Source organism: Ranitomeya variabilis, chromosome 2 (genome assembly GCF_051348905.1).
Source record: "Ranitomeya variabilis isolate aRanVar5 chromosome 2, aRanVar5.hap1, whole genome shotgun sequence".
In the NCBI taxonomy this organism is placed as follows: domain Eukaryota; kingdom Metazoa; phylum Chordata; class Amphibia; order Anura; family Dendrobatidae; genus Ranitomeya; species Ranitomeya variabilis.
Genome location: NC_135233.1, coordinates 10,132,839 through 10,151,950, shown reverse-complemented (window position 1 = coordinate 10,151,950; position 19,112 = coordinate 10,132,839). Strand labels below are relative to the sequence as shown.

The 19,112-nt window shown below is 48.2% G+C and overlaps 1 protein-coding gene across 2 annotated transcripts in view; it reads left to right on the top strand.

The window, feature by feature from the left end:
* Positions 1 to 19,112, top strand: part of LOC143804161 (epoxide hydrolase 1-like) — a 55,447-nt gene that overhangs the window by 11,639 nt on the left and 24,696 nt on the right. For both annotated transcript variants that reach the window (XM_077281968.1, XM_077281969.1), the window contains 5 exons: positions 13,240 to 13,453; positions 15,406 to 15,586; positions 16,893 to 17,120; positions 17,210 to 17,339; positions 17,440 to 17,654. In XM_077281968.1, the coding sequence (XP_077138083.1) occupies positions 13,240 to 13,453; positions 15,406 to 15,586; positions 16,893 to 17,120; positions 17,210 to 17,339; positions 17,440 to 17,654 (968 nt within the window). The remainder of the gene's footprint in view (positions 1 to 13,239; positions 13,454 to 15,405; positions 15,587 to 16,892; positions 17,121 to 17,209; positions 17,340 to 17,439; positions 17,655 to 19,112) is intronic.

The following is a 19,112-nucleotide window of genomic DNA, read 5'->3' as shown; positions in this document are numbered from 1 at the left end:
CAGAGATGGGACACACGGCAGAGATGGCAGACACATCACAGATGGCAGACACGGCACACACGGCAGACACGGCACACACGGCAGACACGGCAGAGATGGCACACACGGCAGAGACGGCAGACACGGCACAGACGGCAGACACGGCACAGACGGCAGACACGGCACAGATGGCAGACACGGCACAGATGGCAGACACGGCAGAGACGGCAGACACGGCAGAGATGGCAGACACATCACAGATGGCAGACACGGCAGAGATGGCACACACGGCAGAGATGGCAGACACGGCACAGACGGCAGACACGGCAGAGATGGCAGACACAGCAGAGATGGCAGACACATCACAGATGGCAGACACGGCACAGACGGCAGACACGGCACAGACGGCAGACACGGCAGAGACGGCACACACGGCAGAGATGGCAGACACGGCACAGACGGCAGACACGGCAGAGATGGCAGACACGGCAGAGATGGCAGACACATCACAGATGGCAGACACGGCACAGACGGCAGACACGGCAGAGATGGCAGACACGGCACAGATGGCAGACAAATCACAGATGGCAGACAAATCACAGATGGCAGACACGGCAGAGATGGCAGACACAGCAGAGGCAGCAGTTTGTTGACTGTTTCTAGGATAAACCCATTGTCTCCTAGACTAAAGAGAAAACAGCAAAAAGATAAAATCTGTTTAGTCCACGCCGGAGATTATGCAGTGGCATGTAAAAATTTGTGCATCCCACCGTCAAAATTACTGTTATCGTGAACAGTTAACCAAGTTGAACATCAAATGATCTAAAAGGCCTGAAGTTACAGATGACACATTTCCTTTGGATTTCAGGGAATATATATGTCATTCTTTACATTTTAAAAATAACAAAAAGAGAAATGGGCTGATGCAAAAGTTTGTGCACCCTTGGAGATTTGTGCACTCAGATAGGTTTGACCGAGGTGTCAGACCTTAGCCTGTTAGGGTTATGACTTGTTCACTATCATCGTTAGGAAAGATCAGGTGAGGCAAATTTCCAGCTTTATAAAAACCCAGCCTCCTGTAACCTTATGCCAAAAAACAGCAGCCATGGGTTCTTCTAAGCAGCCGCCGAGCACCCGGAAAATGGAGGAGGCCACAAAGCAGGAGAAGCTATAAGAAGTTAGCAAAGAGTTTTCACGTTGCCCTTTTCTCAGTAATGTAATTAAGAAATGGCCGTTACCAGGAACAGTGGAGGTCAAGATAAGGTCTGGAAGACCAAGCAACATTTGAGTGAGATCTGCTCACAGGATTGCTATAGAGGCAATGCAAAAGATCTTCAGAAAGATTTATCAGACTCTGGAGTTGTGGTTCATTGTTCTACTGTTCAGAGACACCTGCACAAATATGGCCTTCATGGAAGAATCATCAGAAGAAAACCTCTCCTGCATCCTCACCATAAAATTCAGCATCTGAAGTATGAAAAGAACATCTGAACAAGCCTGATGTATTTTGGTTACAAGTCCTGTGGACCGATGAGGAAAAAATAGATCTCTGTGGCCACAATGGTCAGAGGTATGTGTGGAGAAAAAAGAGCACAAAATTTCAGGAAAAGAACATCTCGCCAACCATTAAGCATGGAGGTGGATCAATCAGGCTTTGGGGTTGTGCCATTGCAGCCAAAGGCAGGGGGAACATTTCACGGGTAGAGAGAAGAATGGATTAAATGAAATCTCAACTAATTCTTGATGCAAACATAACACCATCTGTAAAAAGCTGAAGGTGAAAAGAGGAAGAGGCAGATGATGGTTGCTACACATGGAGAATGATCCTAAACACATGTCACAATCCACAATAGATGACCTCAGAAGGCGCAAGATGAAGGTTTTACAATGGCCCTCACAGTCCCCTGATCTGACCATCAATGAAAATCTGTGGTGAGACCTCAAAATAGGAGAGGAAGCAAGACGCCCCAGGAATCTCACAGAACGGGAGGAATTCTCCAAGGAAGAACGGAGGAAAATCCCTCAAAGTAGAAATGAAAGACTCTTGTCTGGCTACAAAAAGCATTTACAATCTGTGATACTTGCAAAAGGGGGTGCTACTAGGTACTAACCATGCAGGGAGCACAAACTGGAGTATGTATAAAGCATACATAGGAGCCGTTCTCGGGTCTGAAACTGGCAAATCCCCACAGTGCAGACTGATCGGCGTAGACCGGACAATCCCTTTAAATATTCACGCATTTTGCAGTGAGAAATAAGTATTTGGTCTCTCTGGCAAATGAGACTTACGGTAATACTTGGTGATAAAACCCTTGTTGGCAAGCACAGCAGTCAGACGTTTTTTGTAGTTGATGAGGTTTGCGCACGTCAGGAGGAATTTTGCTCCACTCCTCTTTGCAGATCATCTCTAAATCATTAAGATTTTGAGGCCATCGCTTGGCAACTCGGAGCTTCAATTCCCTCCATAAGTTTTCTATGGGATGAAGGTCTGGAGACTGGCTAGTCCACTCCATGACCTTAATGTTCTTCTTTTTGAGCCACTCCTTTGTTGCCTTGGCTGTATGTTTTGGGTCATTGTCTTGCTAGAAGACCCAGTCACGACCCATTTTTAATGTCCTGGCGGAGGGAAGGAGGTTGTCACTCAGGGTTTTACAGTACTTGGCTCCATCCATTCTCCCATTGATGCGGTGAAGAAGTCCTGTGCCCTTAGCAGAGAAACGCCCCCAAAACAATGTTTCCACCTCCATGCTTGACAGTGGGGATGGTGTTTTTTGGTTATAGACAGCATTTCTCTTCCTCCAAAATCGGCGACATGAGTTAATGCCAAAGAGCTCAATTTTAGTCTCATCTGACCACAGCACCTTCTCCCAGTCACTCACAGAATCATCCAGGTGTTCATTGGTAAACTTCAGACAGGCCGCACATGTTCTTTCTGGAGCAAGGGGACCTTGCAGGCACTGTAAGATTGTAAACCTTTACGGCGTAATGTGTTACCAATGGTTTTCTTGGTGACTGTGGTCCCAGCTGCCTTGAGATCATTAAAGGGAACCTGTCACCTGAATTTGGCGGGACCAGTTTTAGGTCATATGGGCGGGGTTTTCGGGTGTTTGATTCACCCTTTCCTTACCCGCTTGGCTGCATGCTGGCCGCAATATTGGATTGAAGTTCATTCTCTGTCCTCCGGAATACACGCCTGCGCAAGGCAACATTGCTAGAGTCTGACTGATTAATGGAGTATGTAGACAGGAGTATTGTATAAAGGTGACTGTAAGACAGCTGTCTGTAATGCAGGTAACGAGCTGATTAGGAGCGTCTAAGGCTACTTTCACACTTACGTAGGTACGGGGCCGTTTCAAACCGTCGGCCCGACGTACCGACGGACGTTGTGCTAAATTTAGCACAACGTGAGCAGCGGATGCAGTTTTACAACGCATGCGCTGCTCATTGTGATGAGCGGGGAGGAGGGGGCGGAGTTCCGGCCGCACATGCGCATCAGAAAGGCCGGATCCGACGGACAAAAAAAGTTACATTGAGCGTTTTTTTGTCACGACGGACCGCTAAAACATGACTCATCCGTCGTCCATTAAAGTGTATGGCAAAAAAACGGATCCTGCGGGCACATTTGCAGGATCCGTTTTTGGGCCATAACGACGGATTACGACTGTCAGGAATCCACACTGCTGCCACCAGTTTGTCAGGATTCACCCCGTGACCGTCACCTGTTGTGAACTCCGTTTTCAGGCTCCCTCTTGTGGTCACAGATGGTATTGTGTGACTTTGGTTTTTTGGCTCCCCCTGGTGGTTTGGTTTATTATCCTGCGGGTCTGGCTGGATCAGCTGCCTCGTTATTCACCAGGAAGGTTCCTATTTAGCTCTGCTTCACTTCCACTTGCTGCCGGCTGTCAATGTATTCAGTGCTATTCTGATTACTCCTGATTATCTCGTTTTCTGCCTCTTCAGGATAAGCTAAGTTCTGTTTGAATATTTTTTGCTCATCTGCCTGCAATATGATGATGAGTCTAGTCCAGCTTGCTAATATGTGAGTTCTTTTTGCTGGTAAGCTCTGGGTACGGAGTTGCTTCCCCCGCACCGTTAGTTGGTGCAGGGGCTCGAGCAATCTCTGCGTGGATATTTTGTATAGGGTTTTTTATTGACCGCACAGTTTCCTTCCTATTTTCTGCTATCTAGTATTAGCGGGCCTCATTTGCTAAATCTGATTTCATCTCTGCGTTTGTGCTTTCCCCTTAACTCACCGTTAATATTTGTGGGGGGCTATTCTATATCTTTGGGGTCTTCCACTGAGGCAAGTGAGGACTTACTTTCCCTTCAGGAATAGTCAGTTTCTCAGGCCGTGACGAGACGTCTAGGATTTTCAGGTAACGTTCCACGGCTACTTATAGTTGTTTGCGGATAGGATCAGGTTGCGGTCAATCTAGTTACCACTTCCCCAGAGTTTGTAGTCTGTTCAGTTACTTAGCTAGTCCGACCTGCGATCCTTGCCACTAGGATCATAACAGTACAGCCGGCCCATAAAGGGTTAATTGTATGGCAGAAGCAGGAGAAAAGAAGCTTGGAGATATTTTTTTTTTTGCCGTGTGTCTAGCTGCTGTGCTAGCTTCTCTCCTCCTCTTAATCTTGGTGTGGCTCTGAGTTCAGCTGCTGACATGGATGTCCAGAGCTTGGCTTCCAGTCTGGATCATCTTGCTGCAAGGGTACAAAGTATTCAGGATTTTGTTGTGCACAGTCCTATGTCAGAGCCTAGAATACCTATTCCGGAGTTGTTTTCTGGAGATAGATCTAGGTTCCTGAATTTTAAGAACAATTGCAAATTGTTTCTTTCTTTGAAACCTCGTTCCTCTGGGGATTCTGTTCAGCAAGTTAAGATTATTATTTCTTTCTTGCGTGGCGATCCTCAAGATTGGGCTTTCGCATTGGCTCCAGGGGATCCTGCATTGCTCAGTGTGGATACGTTTTTTCTGGCCCTTGGATTGCTCTATGAGGAACCTAATCTTGAGAACCAGGCTGAAAAAGCGTTGTTGGCCCTCTCTCAGGGGCAAGATGATGCAGAGGTGTACTGCCAGAAATTTCGGAAATGGTCGGTGCTTACTCAATGGATTGAGTGTGCCCTGGCTGCAAATTTCAGAAAAGGTCTTTCTGAAGCCATTAAGAATGTCATGGTGGGGTTCCCTACGCCTGCAGGTCTGAATGAGTCAATGACTCTGGCCATTCAGATTAATCGGCGTTTGCGGGAGCGCAAACCTGCGCACCATTTGGCGGTGTCTTCTGAACAGACACCTGAGTCTATGCAATGTGATAGAATTCTGACCAGAAGTGAACGGCAAAATTATAGACGGCAAAATGGGTTGTGCTTTTACTGTGGTGACTCAGCTCATGTTATCTCAGCATGCTCTAAGCGCACAAAAAAGATTGATAAATCTGTCACCATCGGTACTTTACAGCCTAAGTTTATTTTGTCTGTTACCCTGATTTGTTCCCTGTCATCTTACCCGGTTAATGCTTTTGTAGATTCAGGTGCCGCCCTGAGTCTGATGGATTGGTCATTTGCCAGGCGCTGTGGTTTTGTTTTGGAGCCTTTAAAATTCCCTATTCCACTAAGGGGAATTGATGCTACACCATTGGCTACGAATAAACCTCAGTACTGGACACAAGTGACCATGTGCATGACTCCTGTTCATCAGGAGGTGATTCGCTTTCTTGTATTGCATAATTTGCATGATGTAGTCGTGTTGGGTCTGCCATGGTTGCAGACTCATAATCCAGTCCTGGATTGGAAAGCTATGTCTGTGTCAAGTTGGGGTTGTCAGGGAATTCATGGCGACGCTCCTGTGGTGTCAATTGCTTCATCCACTCCTTCTGAGGTCCCTGCGTTTTTGTCAGATTACCAGGATGTATTTGATGAGCCCAAACTCAGTTCTCTACCTCCTCATAGGGATTGTGATTGTGCTATAAATTTGATTCCTGGTAGTAAGTTTCCTAAAGGACGACTTTTCAATTTGTCAGTGCCGGAGCATGCTGCTATGCGGAGTTATATAAAGGAGTCTTTGGAGAAAGGACTTATTCGCCCATCCTAGTCCCCTCTTGGTGCAGGATTCTTTTTTGTGGCTAAGAAGGATGGTTCCTTGAGACCTTGTATTGATTATCGCCTTCTAAACAAAATCACGGTCAAATTTCAGTATCCTTTGCCATTGTTATCTGATCTGTTTGCTCGCATTAGGGGGTCTAGTTGGTTCACCAAGATAGATCTCCGTGGTGCGTATAACCTTGTGCGTATTAAGCAGGGTGATGAATGGAAAACTGCATTTAATACGCCCGAAGGCCATTTTGAGTACTTGGTGATGCCTTTTGGACTTTCTAACGCTCCTTCTGTCTTTCAGTCCTTTATGCACGATATCTTCCACGAATATCTGGATAAATTTATGATTGTGTATCTGGATGATATTCTGTTTTTTTCGGATGATTGGGAGTCCCATGTTAAGCAGGTCAGGATGGTGTTTCAGGTCCTGCGTGCCAATGCTTTATTTGTGAAGGGCTCAAAATGTCTTTTTGGAGTCCAGAAGATTTCTTTTTTGGGTTTCATTTTTTCTCCTTCTGCTATTGAGATGGACCCAGTCAAGGTTCAGGCTATTCATGACTGGACTCAGCCTACATCTGTTAAGAGTCTTCAGAAGTTCTTGGGTTTTGCTAATTTTTACCGTCGCTTCATAGCTAATTTTTCTGGTGTTGTTAAGCCATTGACGGATTTGACCAAGAAGGGTTCTGATGTTACTAATTGGTCTCCTGCGGCCGTGGAGGCCTTTCGGGAGCTGAAGCGCCGGTTTTCTTCGGCTCCGGTCTTATGTCAGCCAGATGTCTCCCTTCCTTTCCAGGTCGAGGTTGATGCTTCTGAGATTGGAGCGGGGGCTGTTTTGTCGCAGAGAAGCTCTGATGGCTCTGTGATGAAGCCATGTGCTTTCTTTTCAAGAAAGTTTTCGCCTGCCGAGCGGAATTATGATGTTGGTAATCGGGAGTTGTTGGTTATGAAGTGGGCATATGAGGAGTGGCGACATTGGCTCGAGGGAGCTAAGCATCGTGTGGTGGTCTTGACTGATCACAAGAATTTGATTTATCTCGAGTCGGCCAAGCGGCTGAATCCTAGACAGGCTCGTTGGTCGTTGTTTTTCTCTCGTTTTGATTTCGTGGTCTCATACCTGCCTGGTTCGAAGAATGTGAAGGCTGATGCTCTTTCTAGGAGTTTTGTGCCTGACTCTCCTGGTGATTCAGAGCCAGCTGGTATCCTCAGAGAAGGGGTGATTTTGTCTGCCATCTCCCCAGATTTGCGACGAGTGCTGCAGGAGTTTGAGGCGGATAGACCTGACCGTTGTCCACCGGAGAGACTGTTTGTCCCGGATAGATGGACCAGCAGAGTTATTTCCGAGGTTCATTCTTCGGTGTTGGCAGGCCAGCCTGGGATTTTTGGTACCAGAGATTTGGTGGCTAGGTCCTTCTGGTGGCCTTCCTTGTCGCGGGATGTGCATTCCTTTGTGCAGTCTTGTGGAATTTGTGCTCGGGCTAAGCCTTGCTGTTCTCGTGCCAGTGGCTTGTTGTTGCCTTTGCCTGTCCCGAAGAGGCCTTGGACGCACATTTCCATGGATTTTATTTCAGATCTCCCTGTCTCTCAGAGAATGTCGGTCATTTGGGTGGTGTGTGATCATTTTTCTAAGATGGTCCATTTGGTGCCCTTGCCTAAGTTGCCTTCCTCCTCCGAGTTGGTTCCTCTGTTTTTTCAAAATGTGGTTCGTTTGCACGGGATCCCTGAAAATATTGTTTCCGACAGAGGATCCCAGTTTGTGTCTAGATTTTGGCGGACCTTTTGTGCTAAGATGGGCATTAATTTGTCTTTTTCGTCGGCCTTCCATCCTCAGACGAATGGCGAAACCGAGCGAACTAATCAGACTTTGGAAACCTATTTAAGATGTTTTGTTTCTGCTGATCAGGACGACTGGGTGACTTTTTTGCCATTGGCCGAGTTTGCCCTTAATAATCGGGCTAGTTCTGCTACTTTGGTTTCGCCTTTTTTTTGTAATTCAGGGTTTCATCCTCGTTTTTCCTCGGGTCAGGTGGAGTCTTCTGACTGTCCTGGAGTGGATGTTGTGGTGGATAGGTTGCATCAGATTTGGAATCATGTGGTGGACAATTTGAAGCTGTCACAAGAGAAGGCTCAGCGCTTTGCCAACCGCCGTCGCTGTGTGGGTCCCCGACTTCGCGTTGGGGATTTGGTGTGGTTGTCTTCTCGCTTTGTTCCTATGAAGATCTCCTCTCCGAAGTTTAAGCCTCGGTTTATCGGTCCTTATAAGATTTTGGAAGTCCTTAACCCTGTGTCATTTCGTTTGGACCTCCCGGCATCGTTTGCTATTCATAATGTGTTCCATCGGTCGTTGTTGCGGAGGTATGTGGTGCCTATGGTTCCTTCGGTTGAGCCTCCTGCCCCTGTGCTGGTTGAGGGAGAATTGGAATACGTGGTGGAGAAGATCTTGGATTCTCGTATTTCTAGACGGAGGCTTCAGTATTTGGTTAAGTGGAAAGGCTATGGTCAGGAGGATAATTCCTGGGTTGTCGCCTCTGATGTTCATGCGGCCGATTTGGTTCGTGCCTTCCATGTGGCTCACCCTGATGGCCCTGGGGGTTTTGATGAGGGTTCGGTGACCCCTCCTCAAGGGGGGGGTACTGTTGTGATCTCCGTTTTCAGGCTCCCTCTTGTGGTCACAGATGGTATTGTGTGACTTTGGTTTTTTGGCTCCCCCTGGTGGTTTGGTTTATTATCCTGCGGGTCTGCTGGATCAGCTGCCTTGTTATTCACCAGGGAGGCTCCTATTTAGCTCTGCTTCACTCCCACTTGTTGCCGGCTGTCAATGTATTCAGTGCTATTCTGATTACTCCTGATTATCTCGTTTTCTGCCTCTTCAGGATAAGCTAAGTTCTGTTTGAATATTTTTTGCTCATCTGCCTGCAATATGATTTCTGTGTATGATGAGTCTAGTCCAGCTTGCTAACATGTGATTTATTTTTGCTGGTAAGCTCTGGGGTACGGAGTTGTTTCCCCCGCACCGTTAGTTGGTGCAGGGGCTCGAGCAATCTCTGCGTGGATATTTTGAATAGGGTTTTTTATTGACCGCACAGTTCCCTTCCTATTTTCTGCTATCTAGTATTAGCGGGCCTCATTTGCTAAATCTGATTTCATCTCTGCGTTTGTGCTTTCCCCTTAACTCACCGTTAATATTTGTGGGGGGCTATTCTATATCTTTGGGGTCTTCCACTGAGGCAAGTGAGGACTTACTTTCCCTTCAGGAATAGTCAGTTTCTCAGGCCGTGACGAGACGTCTAGGATTTTTTAGGTAACGTTCCACGGCTGCCTATAGTTGTTTGCGGATAGGATCAGGTTGCGGTCAATCTAGTTACCACTTCCCCAGAGCTAGTAGTCTGTTCAGTTACTTAGCTAGTCCGACCTGCGATCCTTGCCATTAGGATCATAACAGTCACCCCTACATCACGGATTGGGGTGACTTTAGACCAACAGACGGCTATCACATGTACAGGGGGCTTATTTTAGTTATCCCTCCACTGCTACAATGTGATGAAAAAAAACACACACAAGGCTATTGACCTCTTAGTTTACAGCAGGGGCTTATTTTAGGTATCCCACTGCTCTTCAATATACCACGAACTGCAGGGATTTATGTATATCCTGCTTCCAGTTCCACTTGAAACTTGCGCCCTCTGGCGCCCCCTTTACCCTTAGGTACTGCACCTAGGGTAATTAGTCGCCAGAAAGGCTGCCTGCTATGTACGGGGCGATATAAATACTCCCACTCAGGCAGGAACAATAATTATCAATGCCGCAGTCGCTACAACGGCACCCAAAGGCCCGCACACAAGATGTTGCCACCAGATTCGATTAAATGGGTCCGAAGCTAACCCAAAACAGTATCGTAATTCCCTTCAGAAGGCTTAAGGTACGTTTTAGAACAGGAAGAACGAACTAGTAATTTATATATTTTACTCCGAAAGTTTAAGGCAGTGTTTACAAAAAAGGCATATAAAGATGTTACAATATGAGACAATTGAAAATGTACAAGGTAATTATAAAAATAACAGGGATTAAATAAGAAAGGTAAAACTTACATGTTCTCAGTTATTCAGGCAAAACCATGCTGGCAGGCAGACCCCAGATGTCCCAGTGCATAGTACAGCTCGTCAGGCAAAAAACTGCTGACTACTGCTGGCTGGGTTAGGCTTCTTTCACACTAGTGTCGGGCTCGGCCCGTCGCAGTGCGTCGGGCCGAGGTTACCGACGCTAGCAGTGAATGCGCCGCACAACGGGGGCAGCGGATGCATTTTTCCAGCGCATCCGCTGCCCCATTGTGAGGTGCGGGGAAGTGCGGGGAGGTGGGGGCGGAGTTCCGGCCGCACATGCGCGGTCGGAAAAAGCGGACCGTCGGCAGCAAAAAACGTTACATGTAACGTTTTTTGCTCCCAGGGGACCGCCACAACCGTCTCATGACGGTTGCAACGTGTGTCAGTGCGTTGCAAATGCGTCGCTAATGTTAGTCTATGGGGCAAAAACGCATCCTGCAGACAACTTTGCAGGATGCGTTTTTTCCCCTAAACGACGCATTGCGACTAGTGTTGAGCGATACCGTCTGATACTTGAAAGTATCGGTATCGGAAAGTATCGGCCGATACCGGCAAAGTATCGGATCTAATCCGATACCGATACCCGATACCAATACAAGTCAATGGGACTCAAGTATCGGACGGTATTCCTGATGGTTCCCAGGGTCTGAAGGAGAGGAAACTCTCCTTCAGGCCCTGGGAACCATATTAATGTGTAAAATAAAGAGTTAAAATAAAAAATATTGCTATACTCACCTCTCCGACGCAGCCTGGACCTCACAGAGGGAACCGGCAGCGTTCTTTGCTTAAAATGCGCGCTTTTCCTTCCTTCCGTGACGTCACGGCTTCTGATTGGTCGCGTGCCGCCCATGTGGCCGCGACGCGACCAATCACAGCAAGCCGTGACGTAATTTTCAGGTCCTTCTAGGCATTCAGTATTTTAAAATTACGTTCCGGCTTTGTGATTGGTCGCGTCGCAGTCACATGGGCGACGCGACCAATCACAAGCCGTGACGTCACGGGAGGCAGGAAACGCGCGCATTTTTAAAATTACGTCACGGCTTGTGATTGGTTGCGTGCCGCCCATGTGACCGCGACGCGACCAATCACAAAGCCGGAACGTAATTTTAAAATACTGAATGCCTAGAAGGACCTGAAAATTACGTCACGGCTTGCTGTGATTGGTCGCGTCGCGGCCACATGGGCGGCACGCGACCAATCAGAAGCCGTGACGTCACGGAAGGAAGGAAAAGCGCGCATTTTAAGCAAAGAACGCTGCCGGTTCCCTCGGTGAGGTCCAGGCTGCGTCGGAGAGGTGAGTATAGCAATATTTTTTATTTTAATTCTTTATTTTACACATTAATGTTGTTTCGATACCGATACCCGATACCACAAAAGTATCGGATCTCGGTATCGGAATTCTGATACCCGCAAGTATCGGCCGATACCCGATACTTGCGGTATCGGAATGCTCAACACTAATTGCGACGTATTGAAAAAAACGCCAGTGTGAAAGTAGCCTTAAGAGTAGAGACTTATATACTCTAGCCCCGGGGCATCACTAAGGGCTGGTTAATTATATGCACTGAGGTCAGAGATCTTTACGTTCTGAGACTCTGGAGACAAAGACATTCCTGACTGAGAAGGGAGGGACCACAGGTGGCTTTGCTGGATTGGTCACCTGCAGTTTAAAGCCACACCCTGCTCATACACACTAGCTTCAGGTTACCCAGTGTCTGCCATGTTTTTGGGACCATGGTCTGAAGTGCAAAAATCCATCAGCTATGGTTTTTACATTATCGTGACATACATTTACCTCACAGCGACGGAGGCAAAAAGATGGAAGTGTGAAAGTAGCCTAACTGGTCTGTAGGAGCCAGAACTCTTAATGGTTGGTAGGGGATCAAATACTTATTTCTCACTGCAAAATAAATTTATATAATTTATACAATGTGATTTTCTGGATTTTATTTTTGATATTTTATCTTTCAATGTTAAAATTAACCCTAAAATTACAGTCTGTTCATGTCTTTGTCAGTGGGCAAGCTTACAAAATCAGCAAGGGATCCAATACTTATTTCCCCACTGTATTACCCAGACCCTCCATCTGATGGAAGCGAACCGGCTTCAAGAAATGACAGAAATGTTCCCAAAGTTACGAAACCGCTTCATGATCAACGTTGATTCCTCTAATCTACAGATAATGTGCAGAACCTTACAAGAGTCACATCGTGTATTATCCTCCAGTCACCCCCAGAGCTGCACTCACTATTCTGTTATTACATTGGATCTTATCCTCCACTCACTTCCAGAGCTGCAGTCACTATTCTGCTGTTACATCGTGTCTTATCCTCCAGTCACCTCCAGAGCTGCAGTCACTATTCTGCTGTTATATCAGGTCTTATTCTCCAGTCACCTCCAAAGCTGCACTCACTGTTCTGCTGTTACATCATGTCTTATCCTCCAGTCACCTCCAGAGCTGCAGTCACTATTCTGCTGTTACATCAGGTCTTATTCTCCAATCACCTCCAGAGCTGCAGTCACTATTCTGCTCATACATCATGTCTTATCCTCCAGAGCTGCACTCACTATTCTGCTGTTACATCGTGTCTTATCCTCCAGAGCTGCACTCACTATTCTGCTGTTACATCGTGTCTTATCCTCCAGTCACCTCCAGAGCTGCACTCACTGTTCTGCTGTTACACCATGTCTCCAGTCACCTCCAGAGCTGCAGTCACTATTCTGCTCATACATCATGTCTTATCCTCCAGAGCTGCACTCACTATTCTGCTGTTACATCGTGTCTTATCCTCCAGTCACCTCCAGAGCTGCACTCACTACTCTACTGTTACATCATGTCTTATCCTCCGATCACCTCCAGAGCTGCAGTCACTATTCTGCTGGTACATCATGTCTTATCTTCAGTCACCTCCAGAGCTGCACTCACTATTCTGCTGTTACATTGTGTCTTATCCTCCAGTCACTTCCAGAGCTGCACTCACTGTTTTGCTGTTACACCATGTCTCCAGTCACCTCCGGAGCTGCAGTCCCTTTTCTCATCTTGCTCTGTGTTTCGCTGGTGTTCTGCAGGTCGGCCTTCCATGACCACTGGCCCCGCAGCCTCCTGGTCCCCGTTGCTGTCGGTCTGGGGGGGGCTCTCATGTGCTGGAAGCTGCATGGGCGGAAGGTCAAGACCCTGGAGCTGGGAGAAGGCTGGTGGGGTCCGGGGGAGAAGCCGCTCACCCACGGGGACGACACCCGCCTGCGCCCCTTCGTCATCGAGGCCTCCTTGGCCGATATTGAGGTACAACAATAAGTAGTAAAAGTCCCTGAATCCGGCAAGAAACATTCACATTGGTGTCACGAATCCACACCGCTGCCACCCGTTTGTCACGATTCACACCGTGACCGACACCCCTGCGTCACGGATCGGGGTGACTTTAGGCCAACAGACGGCTATCACATGTGCAGGGGGGCTTATCCTAGTTATCCCTCCACTGCTAGCAATGTGATAAAAAAACACACACAAGGTTATTGACCTCTTAGTTTACAGCAGGGGCTTATTTTAGGTATCCCACTGCTCTTCAATATACCACGAACTGCAGGGATTTATGTATATCCCGCTTTACAGTTCCACTTAAACTTGCAGCTCTCTGGCGCCCCTCTTACCCTCAGGTCAGATTAGGTACTGCACCTAGGGTAATTAGTCGCCAGAAAGGCTGCCTGCTATGTACTGGCTATTGGGCAAGCTGCAGCGACGCGATAAACTACTCCCGCTCAGGCAGGAACAATAATTATCAATGTCGCCGTCACTACGACTCCTTAAGGCACAGTGCACAGTATTGCTGCCACCAGCTTCGATCAACCGGGTCCGAAGCTAACCCAAAACAGTAGCGTAATTCTCTTCAGAAGGCTTAGGATACGTTTTAGAGCATGAAGACCGAATCTAGTATTAAATATTATACTCCATTAAAGTTTAGGCAGTGTTTATAGAAAAATATTACAAGGATGTTACAAAAGAGACAATTGCAAATATGTACAATGTAATTATAAAACAAACCGGGATTAAATGAGAAATAACACTTACATGTGTTCAGATCATTTGAGGCAACCAGTCTAGTGGGCGGAGTTCCCAAATGTCCCAATTCATCAGGGTTCTGGAGTAAGATCAGGCTCACACAGACTCTAGCAGACAGACGCCAGGCTGGGGTGACGGTAGAAACTTATAAAGTGTAGCTCGGTGACATCACCAAAAGGGCTGGCTCCCCAGACCCTCCTATCTCTTCAGTCTTAGTGAATTTAACACAAGTTTGTCTAATGCCTGTATCTCCGCTACAGAACATGTCAGAATCATAACACACCCAGCATTCATCTTGTGTTAAGATTTGCTCTCTATAGATACTAAATTCAGGCTAGTAGGGACACTCAGTTCCAGAGAAATCCAAACTCTGTCCCTGTTGGACTTGGAAGCTCCTGCTTATAGTGATGGATAGATGCGCCGATGGACTTTAGCAATATGTACCCATTATTTTCCTAGCCTAAATCGTTTGCCCAATATCTTGCAATATTAGGACAAAGGACCGCATGTTTTAAAAGGGAGATCAGACCAGTTTCTGCTAGCACAACTTTCCACTGCAGCTATGCCAGTCGTAAATACCTTTCTTCAATAAAACTCCCCCACATACATTGACAAGGCAAGCTCTTGCCTGAGTGAAAGGGAAGGGGGGTTTTAGCCCACAGCCTGGGCTAACAGGAGAAACTAAACTTATATGATATTTCATACCATATTGTGACAATTGATGCAACATTAACACTTAGCTGAGATCTGAGGGACAATTATAGGGGCCCTGGAGGGGCCACAACTGTAATATATTGGGGGCCAAATACTGCAACTCCCTGCAATGAAGAGACTACGAGATGTGGGGCAGCATGAGGGACAGGGCTGACGGATGTAGGGATCAGATTATTTAGATTAAGGGATCTGATGGCATCAGATGAATACGATGGATGGAGGAATCAGTAGGGATTAGATGTACAAATCAATGTAGGGATCAGTAAGCTTAAGATGGATGAGCTGCATGTAGGGATCTAATGTAGTGATCTGTTGGGATCATATGAATGAATGAATGAATCTAGCAACCTGTATGGATTAGACAAATGAGATGGATGTAGGGATCTGTAGTGATCAAATGCTTGAATAAAAGACAAGAATCTCCATTATGAATGACCTGTGATGTCACTGGGATGTCTCTCCAGGATCTTCACAGACGATTGGACGACACCCGCTTCTTTCCTCCACTAGAGGACTCCAGATTCTGCTACGGGTTCAATGCCTCCCATCTGAAGACGGTGATCTCTTATTGGAGGAACAAATATGACTGGAGCAAGCAAGTGGAGATCCTCAATAAATATCCACACTACAAAACGACCATAGAAGGTAGAGGAGACATCAGGTGGTGGGATCTCAAGCTGGGACCTCAGAGTGGGATCTTGGGGTGGGACCTTAGGATGAGTCCACAAAGCGGGACCTTAATGTGGTACCTTAGGCTGAGACTTTGGATGGGATCTTAGAGTAGGACCACAGGCTGGCATCTCAGGATGGGATCTCATGATGAGACCACCTGATGGGATCTCAGGGTGAGACCTCTGGGTGGAATTTCAGGCTGGAACCTCAGGCTAATATCTCAGTATAAGACCGAAATCCCAGTCTGGGATTTCAAGATAAAACCTCAGTTTGGGATCTCAGGATAAAACCTCAGTCTGGATTCTCAGGATAAAACCTCATTTTGGGAACTCAGGGTGGTATTTCAGAGGAAGACCACAGGCTGGGACCTCAGTGGGGACACCAGGGTGGGATTTCAGATTGGGACTTCAGGCCAGGATCTCTAGATAAAAGAACAGAGTGGGACCTCACAATGAAACATCAGAGTGGGATCTCAAGGTTAGACCTCATTCTCAGATCTTAGGATTGAACTTTAGGGTGGGATCTAAGGGTGGGACTTTAGTGTGGTACCTGAGGATGCTACCTCAGGGCAAGACCACAGGCTGGGATCTCAGGGTTGGGACCTTGGTGGAATCCCATTATTAGACCACAGGGTGGGCCTTCAGTCTGGAATCTAAGGGTGAAATCTCAGGGTAGGACCTCAGGGTAGGCTCTCAGAATGGGATTTCAGTCTGGGAGCACAGGATGAAACCTAAGAGTGGTATCTCTGTCTGGGACCTCAGGATGGGGACAGAGATTGAGGTCTCAGTGTGGTATGTCAGGATGAGACCTTAGGGTACCGTCACACAGTGCCATTTTCATCGCTTCGACGGCACGATTCGTGACGTTGCAGCGTCGTATAAGTATCGCTCCAGCGTCGTATACTGCGGTCACACGTTGCAATACACGGCGCTGGAGCGATAATTCCATGACATATTTGCGATGTAGAAGCCGTTGGTTACTGTGTGCACATCGTATACAACCTGTGTCACACAATGCAATCATGCCGCCATAGCGGGACACTAGACGACGAAAGAAAGTTTCAAACGATCTGCTACGACGTATGATTCTCAGCGGGGATCCGGATCGCAGTAGCGTGTCAGACACAACGATATCGTAAATGCATCGCTGGAACGTCACGAATCGTGCCGTCGTAGCGATCAAAATTGCACTGTGTGACGGTACCCTTAGGGTGAGCTCTAAGGATGGGGCTTCAGCTATGTACATAAATTACTGGCGTCACATGCTCCTTATCCCATAGGTCTGGACATACATTTCATTCACGTCAAGCCATCACATCTAAGCCCTGGACAGAAGGTCCATCCTCTCCTCATGGTCCATGGCTGGCCGGGCTCCTTCTACGAATTCTACCACATTCTCCCGATGTTGACGGATCCCGGGAATCACGGTCTAGATCCAAATATTGTCTTTGAGGTCATTTGTCCATCCATCCCAGGATATGGCTTCTCTGAGGCCCCATCTAAGCAGGGTGAGAACTGGTCCTCAAGGCTGAAGTCCTGACCATCTGAGAACATAAATCCAGTTTGAATAATAACCCCGTTTTTTCCTCATATCTAGGATTCAGCGCCTTCGCTGCTGCCCGAATCTTCTACAAGTTGATGCTGAGACTTGGATTCAGAGAGTTTTACCTCCAGGGTGGAGACTGGGGCAGTAGAATCACCACTCTCCTATCTCAGATGAAGCCTCAGTAAGTATCTAGTGGGAGGAGGAAGCCCCCACACCTTATATGAGTCTGCAATATTGGGGGTTGTACTCCAGCAATGGTCCATGTCTTGCTCCTCCCGCAGGTCAGTAAAAGGTCTCCATCTAAACTTTGTGATGCTTCCAACTGGAGGACTCGCAAGGCTGAAATCTCTGTTGATTGGTCGATATCTTCCATGGTTGGTGGGACTGACGAGAGAAGATGTCAGGCGCCTGTATCCGTACATGGAGAAGAGCGTGTTCAGGATCATGCGGGAGACGGGATACCTACACATCCAAGCCACCAAACCGGACACCATCGGTGAGAAGCAGCCAGTATGGTCAATAATAATAATGGTGGAGCATTGTAGCCGCAGAGGCGGTCACACATCTGTCCTCTCAGGAGCCCCGCACCCCCAGCTCATAGTTCTGTGCTGATTATAGCCAGCAGATAGGTCAGCTCCCCCAACACACATCTGTCCTCTCAGGAGCCCCGTACCCCCAGCTCACAGTCCTGCGCTGACTATAACCGGCAGATAGGTCATTCCCCCCCACACACATCTGTCCTCTCAGGAGCCCCGAACCCCCAGCTCACAGTCCTGCGCTGACTATAGCCGGCAGATAGGTCAGCTCCCCCACACACATCTGTCCTCTCAGGAGCCCCGCACCCCAGCTCACAGTCCTGCGCTGACTGTAGCCAGCAGATAGGTCAGCTCCCCCCACACACATCTGTCCTCTCAGGAGCCCCGCACCCCCAGCTCACAGTCCTGCACTGACTATAGCCGGCAGATAGGTCAGCTCCCCCCACACATCTGTCCTCTCAGGAGCCCCGCACCCCCAGCTCACAGTCCTGCGCTGATTGTAGCCGGCAGATAGGTCAGCTCCCCCCACACACATCTGTCCTCTCAGGAGCCCCGCACCCCCAGCTCACAGTCCTGCGCTGACTGTAACCAGCAGATAGGTCAGCTCCCCCCCACACACATCTGTCCTCTCAGGAGCCCCGCACCCCCAGCTCACAGTCCTGCGCTGACTATAGCCGGCAGATAGGTCAGCTCCCCCACACATCTGTCCTCTCAGGAGCCCCGCACCCCCAGCTCACAGTACTGCGCTGACTATAGCCGGCAGATAGGTCAGCTCCCCCACACACATCTGTCCTCTCAGGAGCCCCGCACCCCCAGCTCACAGTCCTGCGCTGACTATAGTCGGCAGGTAGGTCAGCTCCCCCCACACATCTGTCCTCTCAGGAGCCCCGCACTCCCAGCTCATAGTTCTGTGCTGACTATAGCTGGCAAATAGGTCAGCTCCCCCCACACACATCTGTCCTCTCAGGAGCCCCGCACCCCCAGCTCAGTCCTGCGCTGACTATAGCCGGCAAATAGGTCAGCTCCCCCCACACACATCTGTCCTCTCAGGAGCCCCGCACCCCAGCTCACAGTCCTGCGCTGACTATAGCCGGCAGATAGGTCAGCTCCCCCCACACACATCTGTCCTCTCAGGAGCCCCGCACTCCCAGCTCACAGTCCTGCGCTGACTATAGCCGGCAGATAGGTCAGCTCCCCCCACACACATCTGTCCTCTCAGGAGCCCCTGTCATGATTCACACCGTGACTGTCAAGATCCCTTAGCCGCGGCCAGCAGTTTGTCACGAAATCCACAGGGATTCCTGACCACTGTCACCAATATGTCACGGATTGGGGTGACTTTAGACCAACAGACGGCTATCACATGTGCAGGGGGCTTATCTTAGTTATCCCTCCACTGCCACAATGTGATGAAAAAA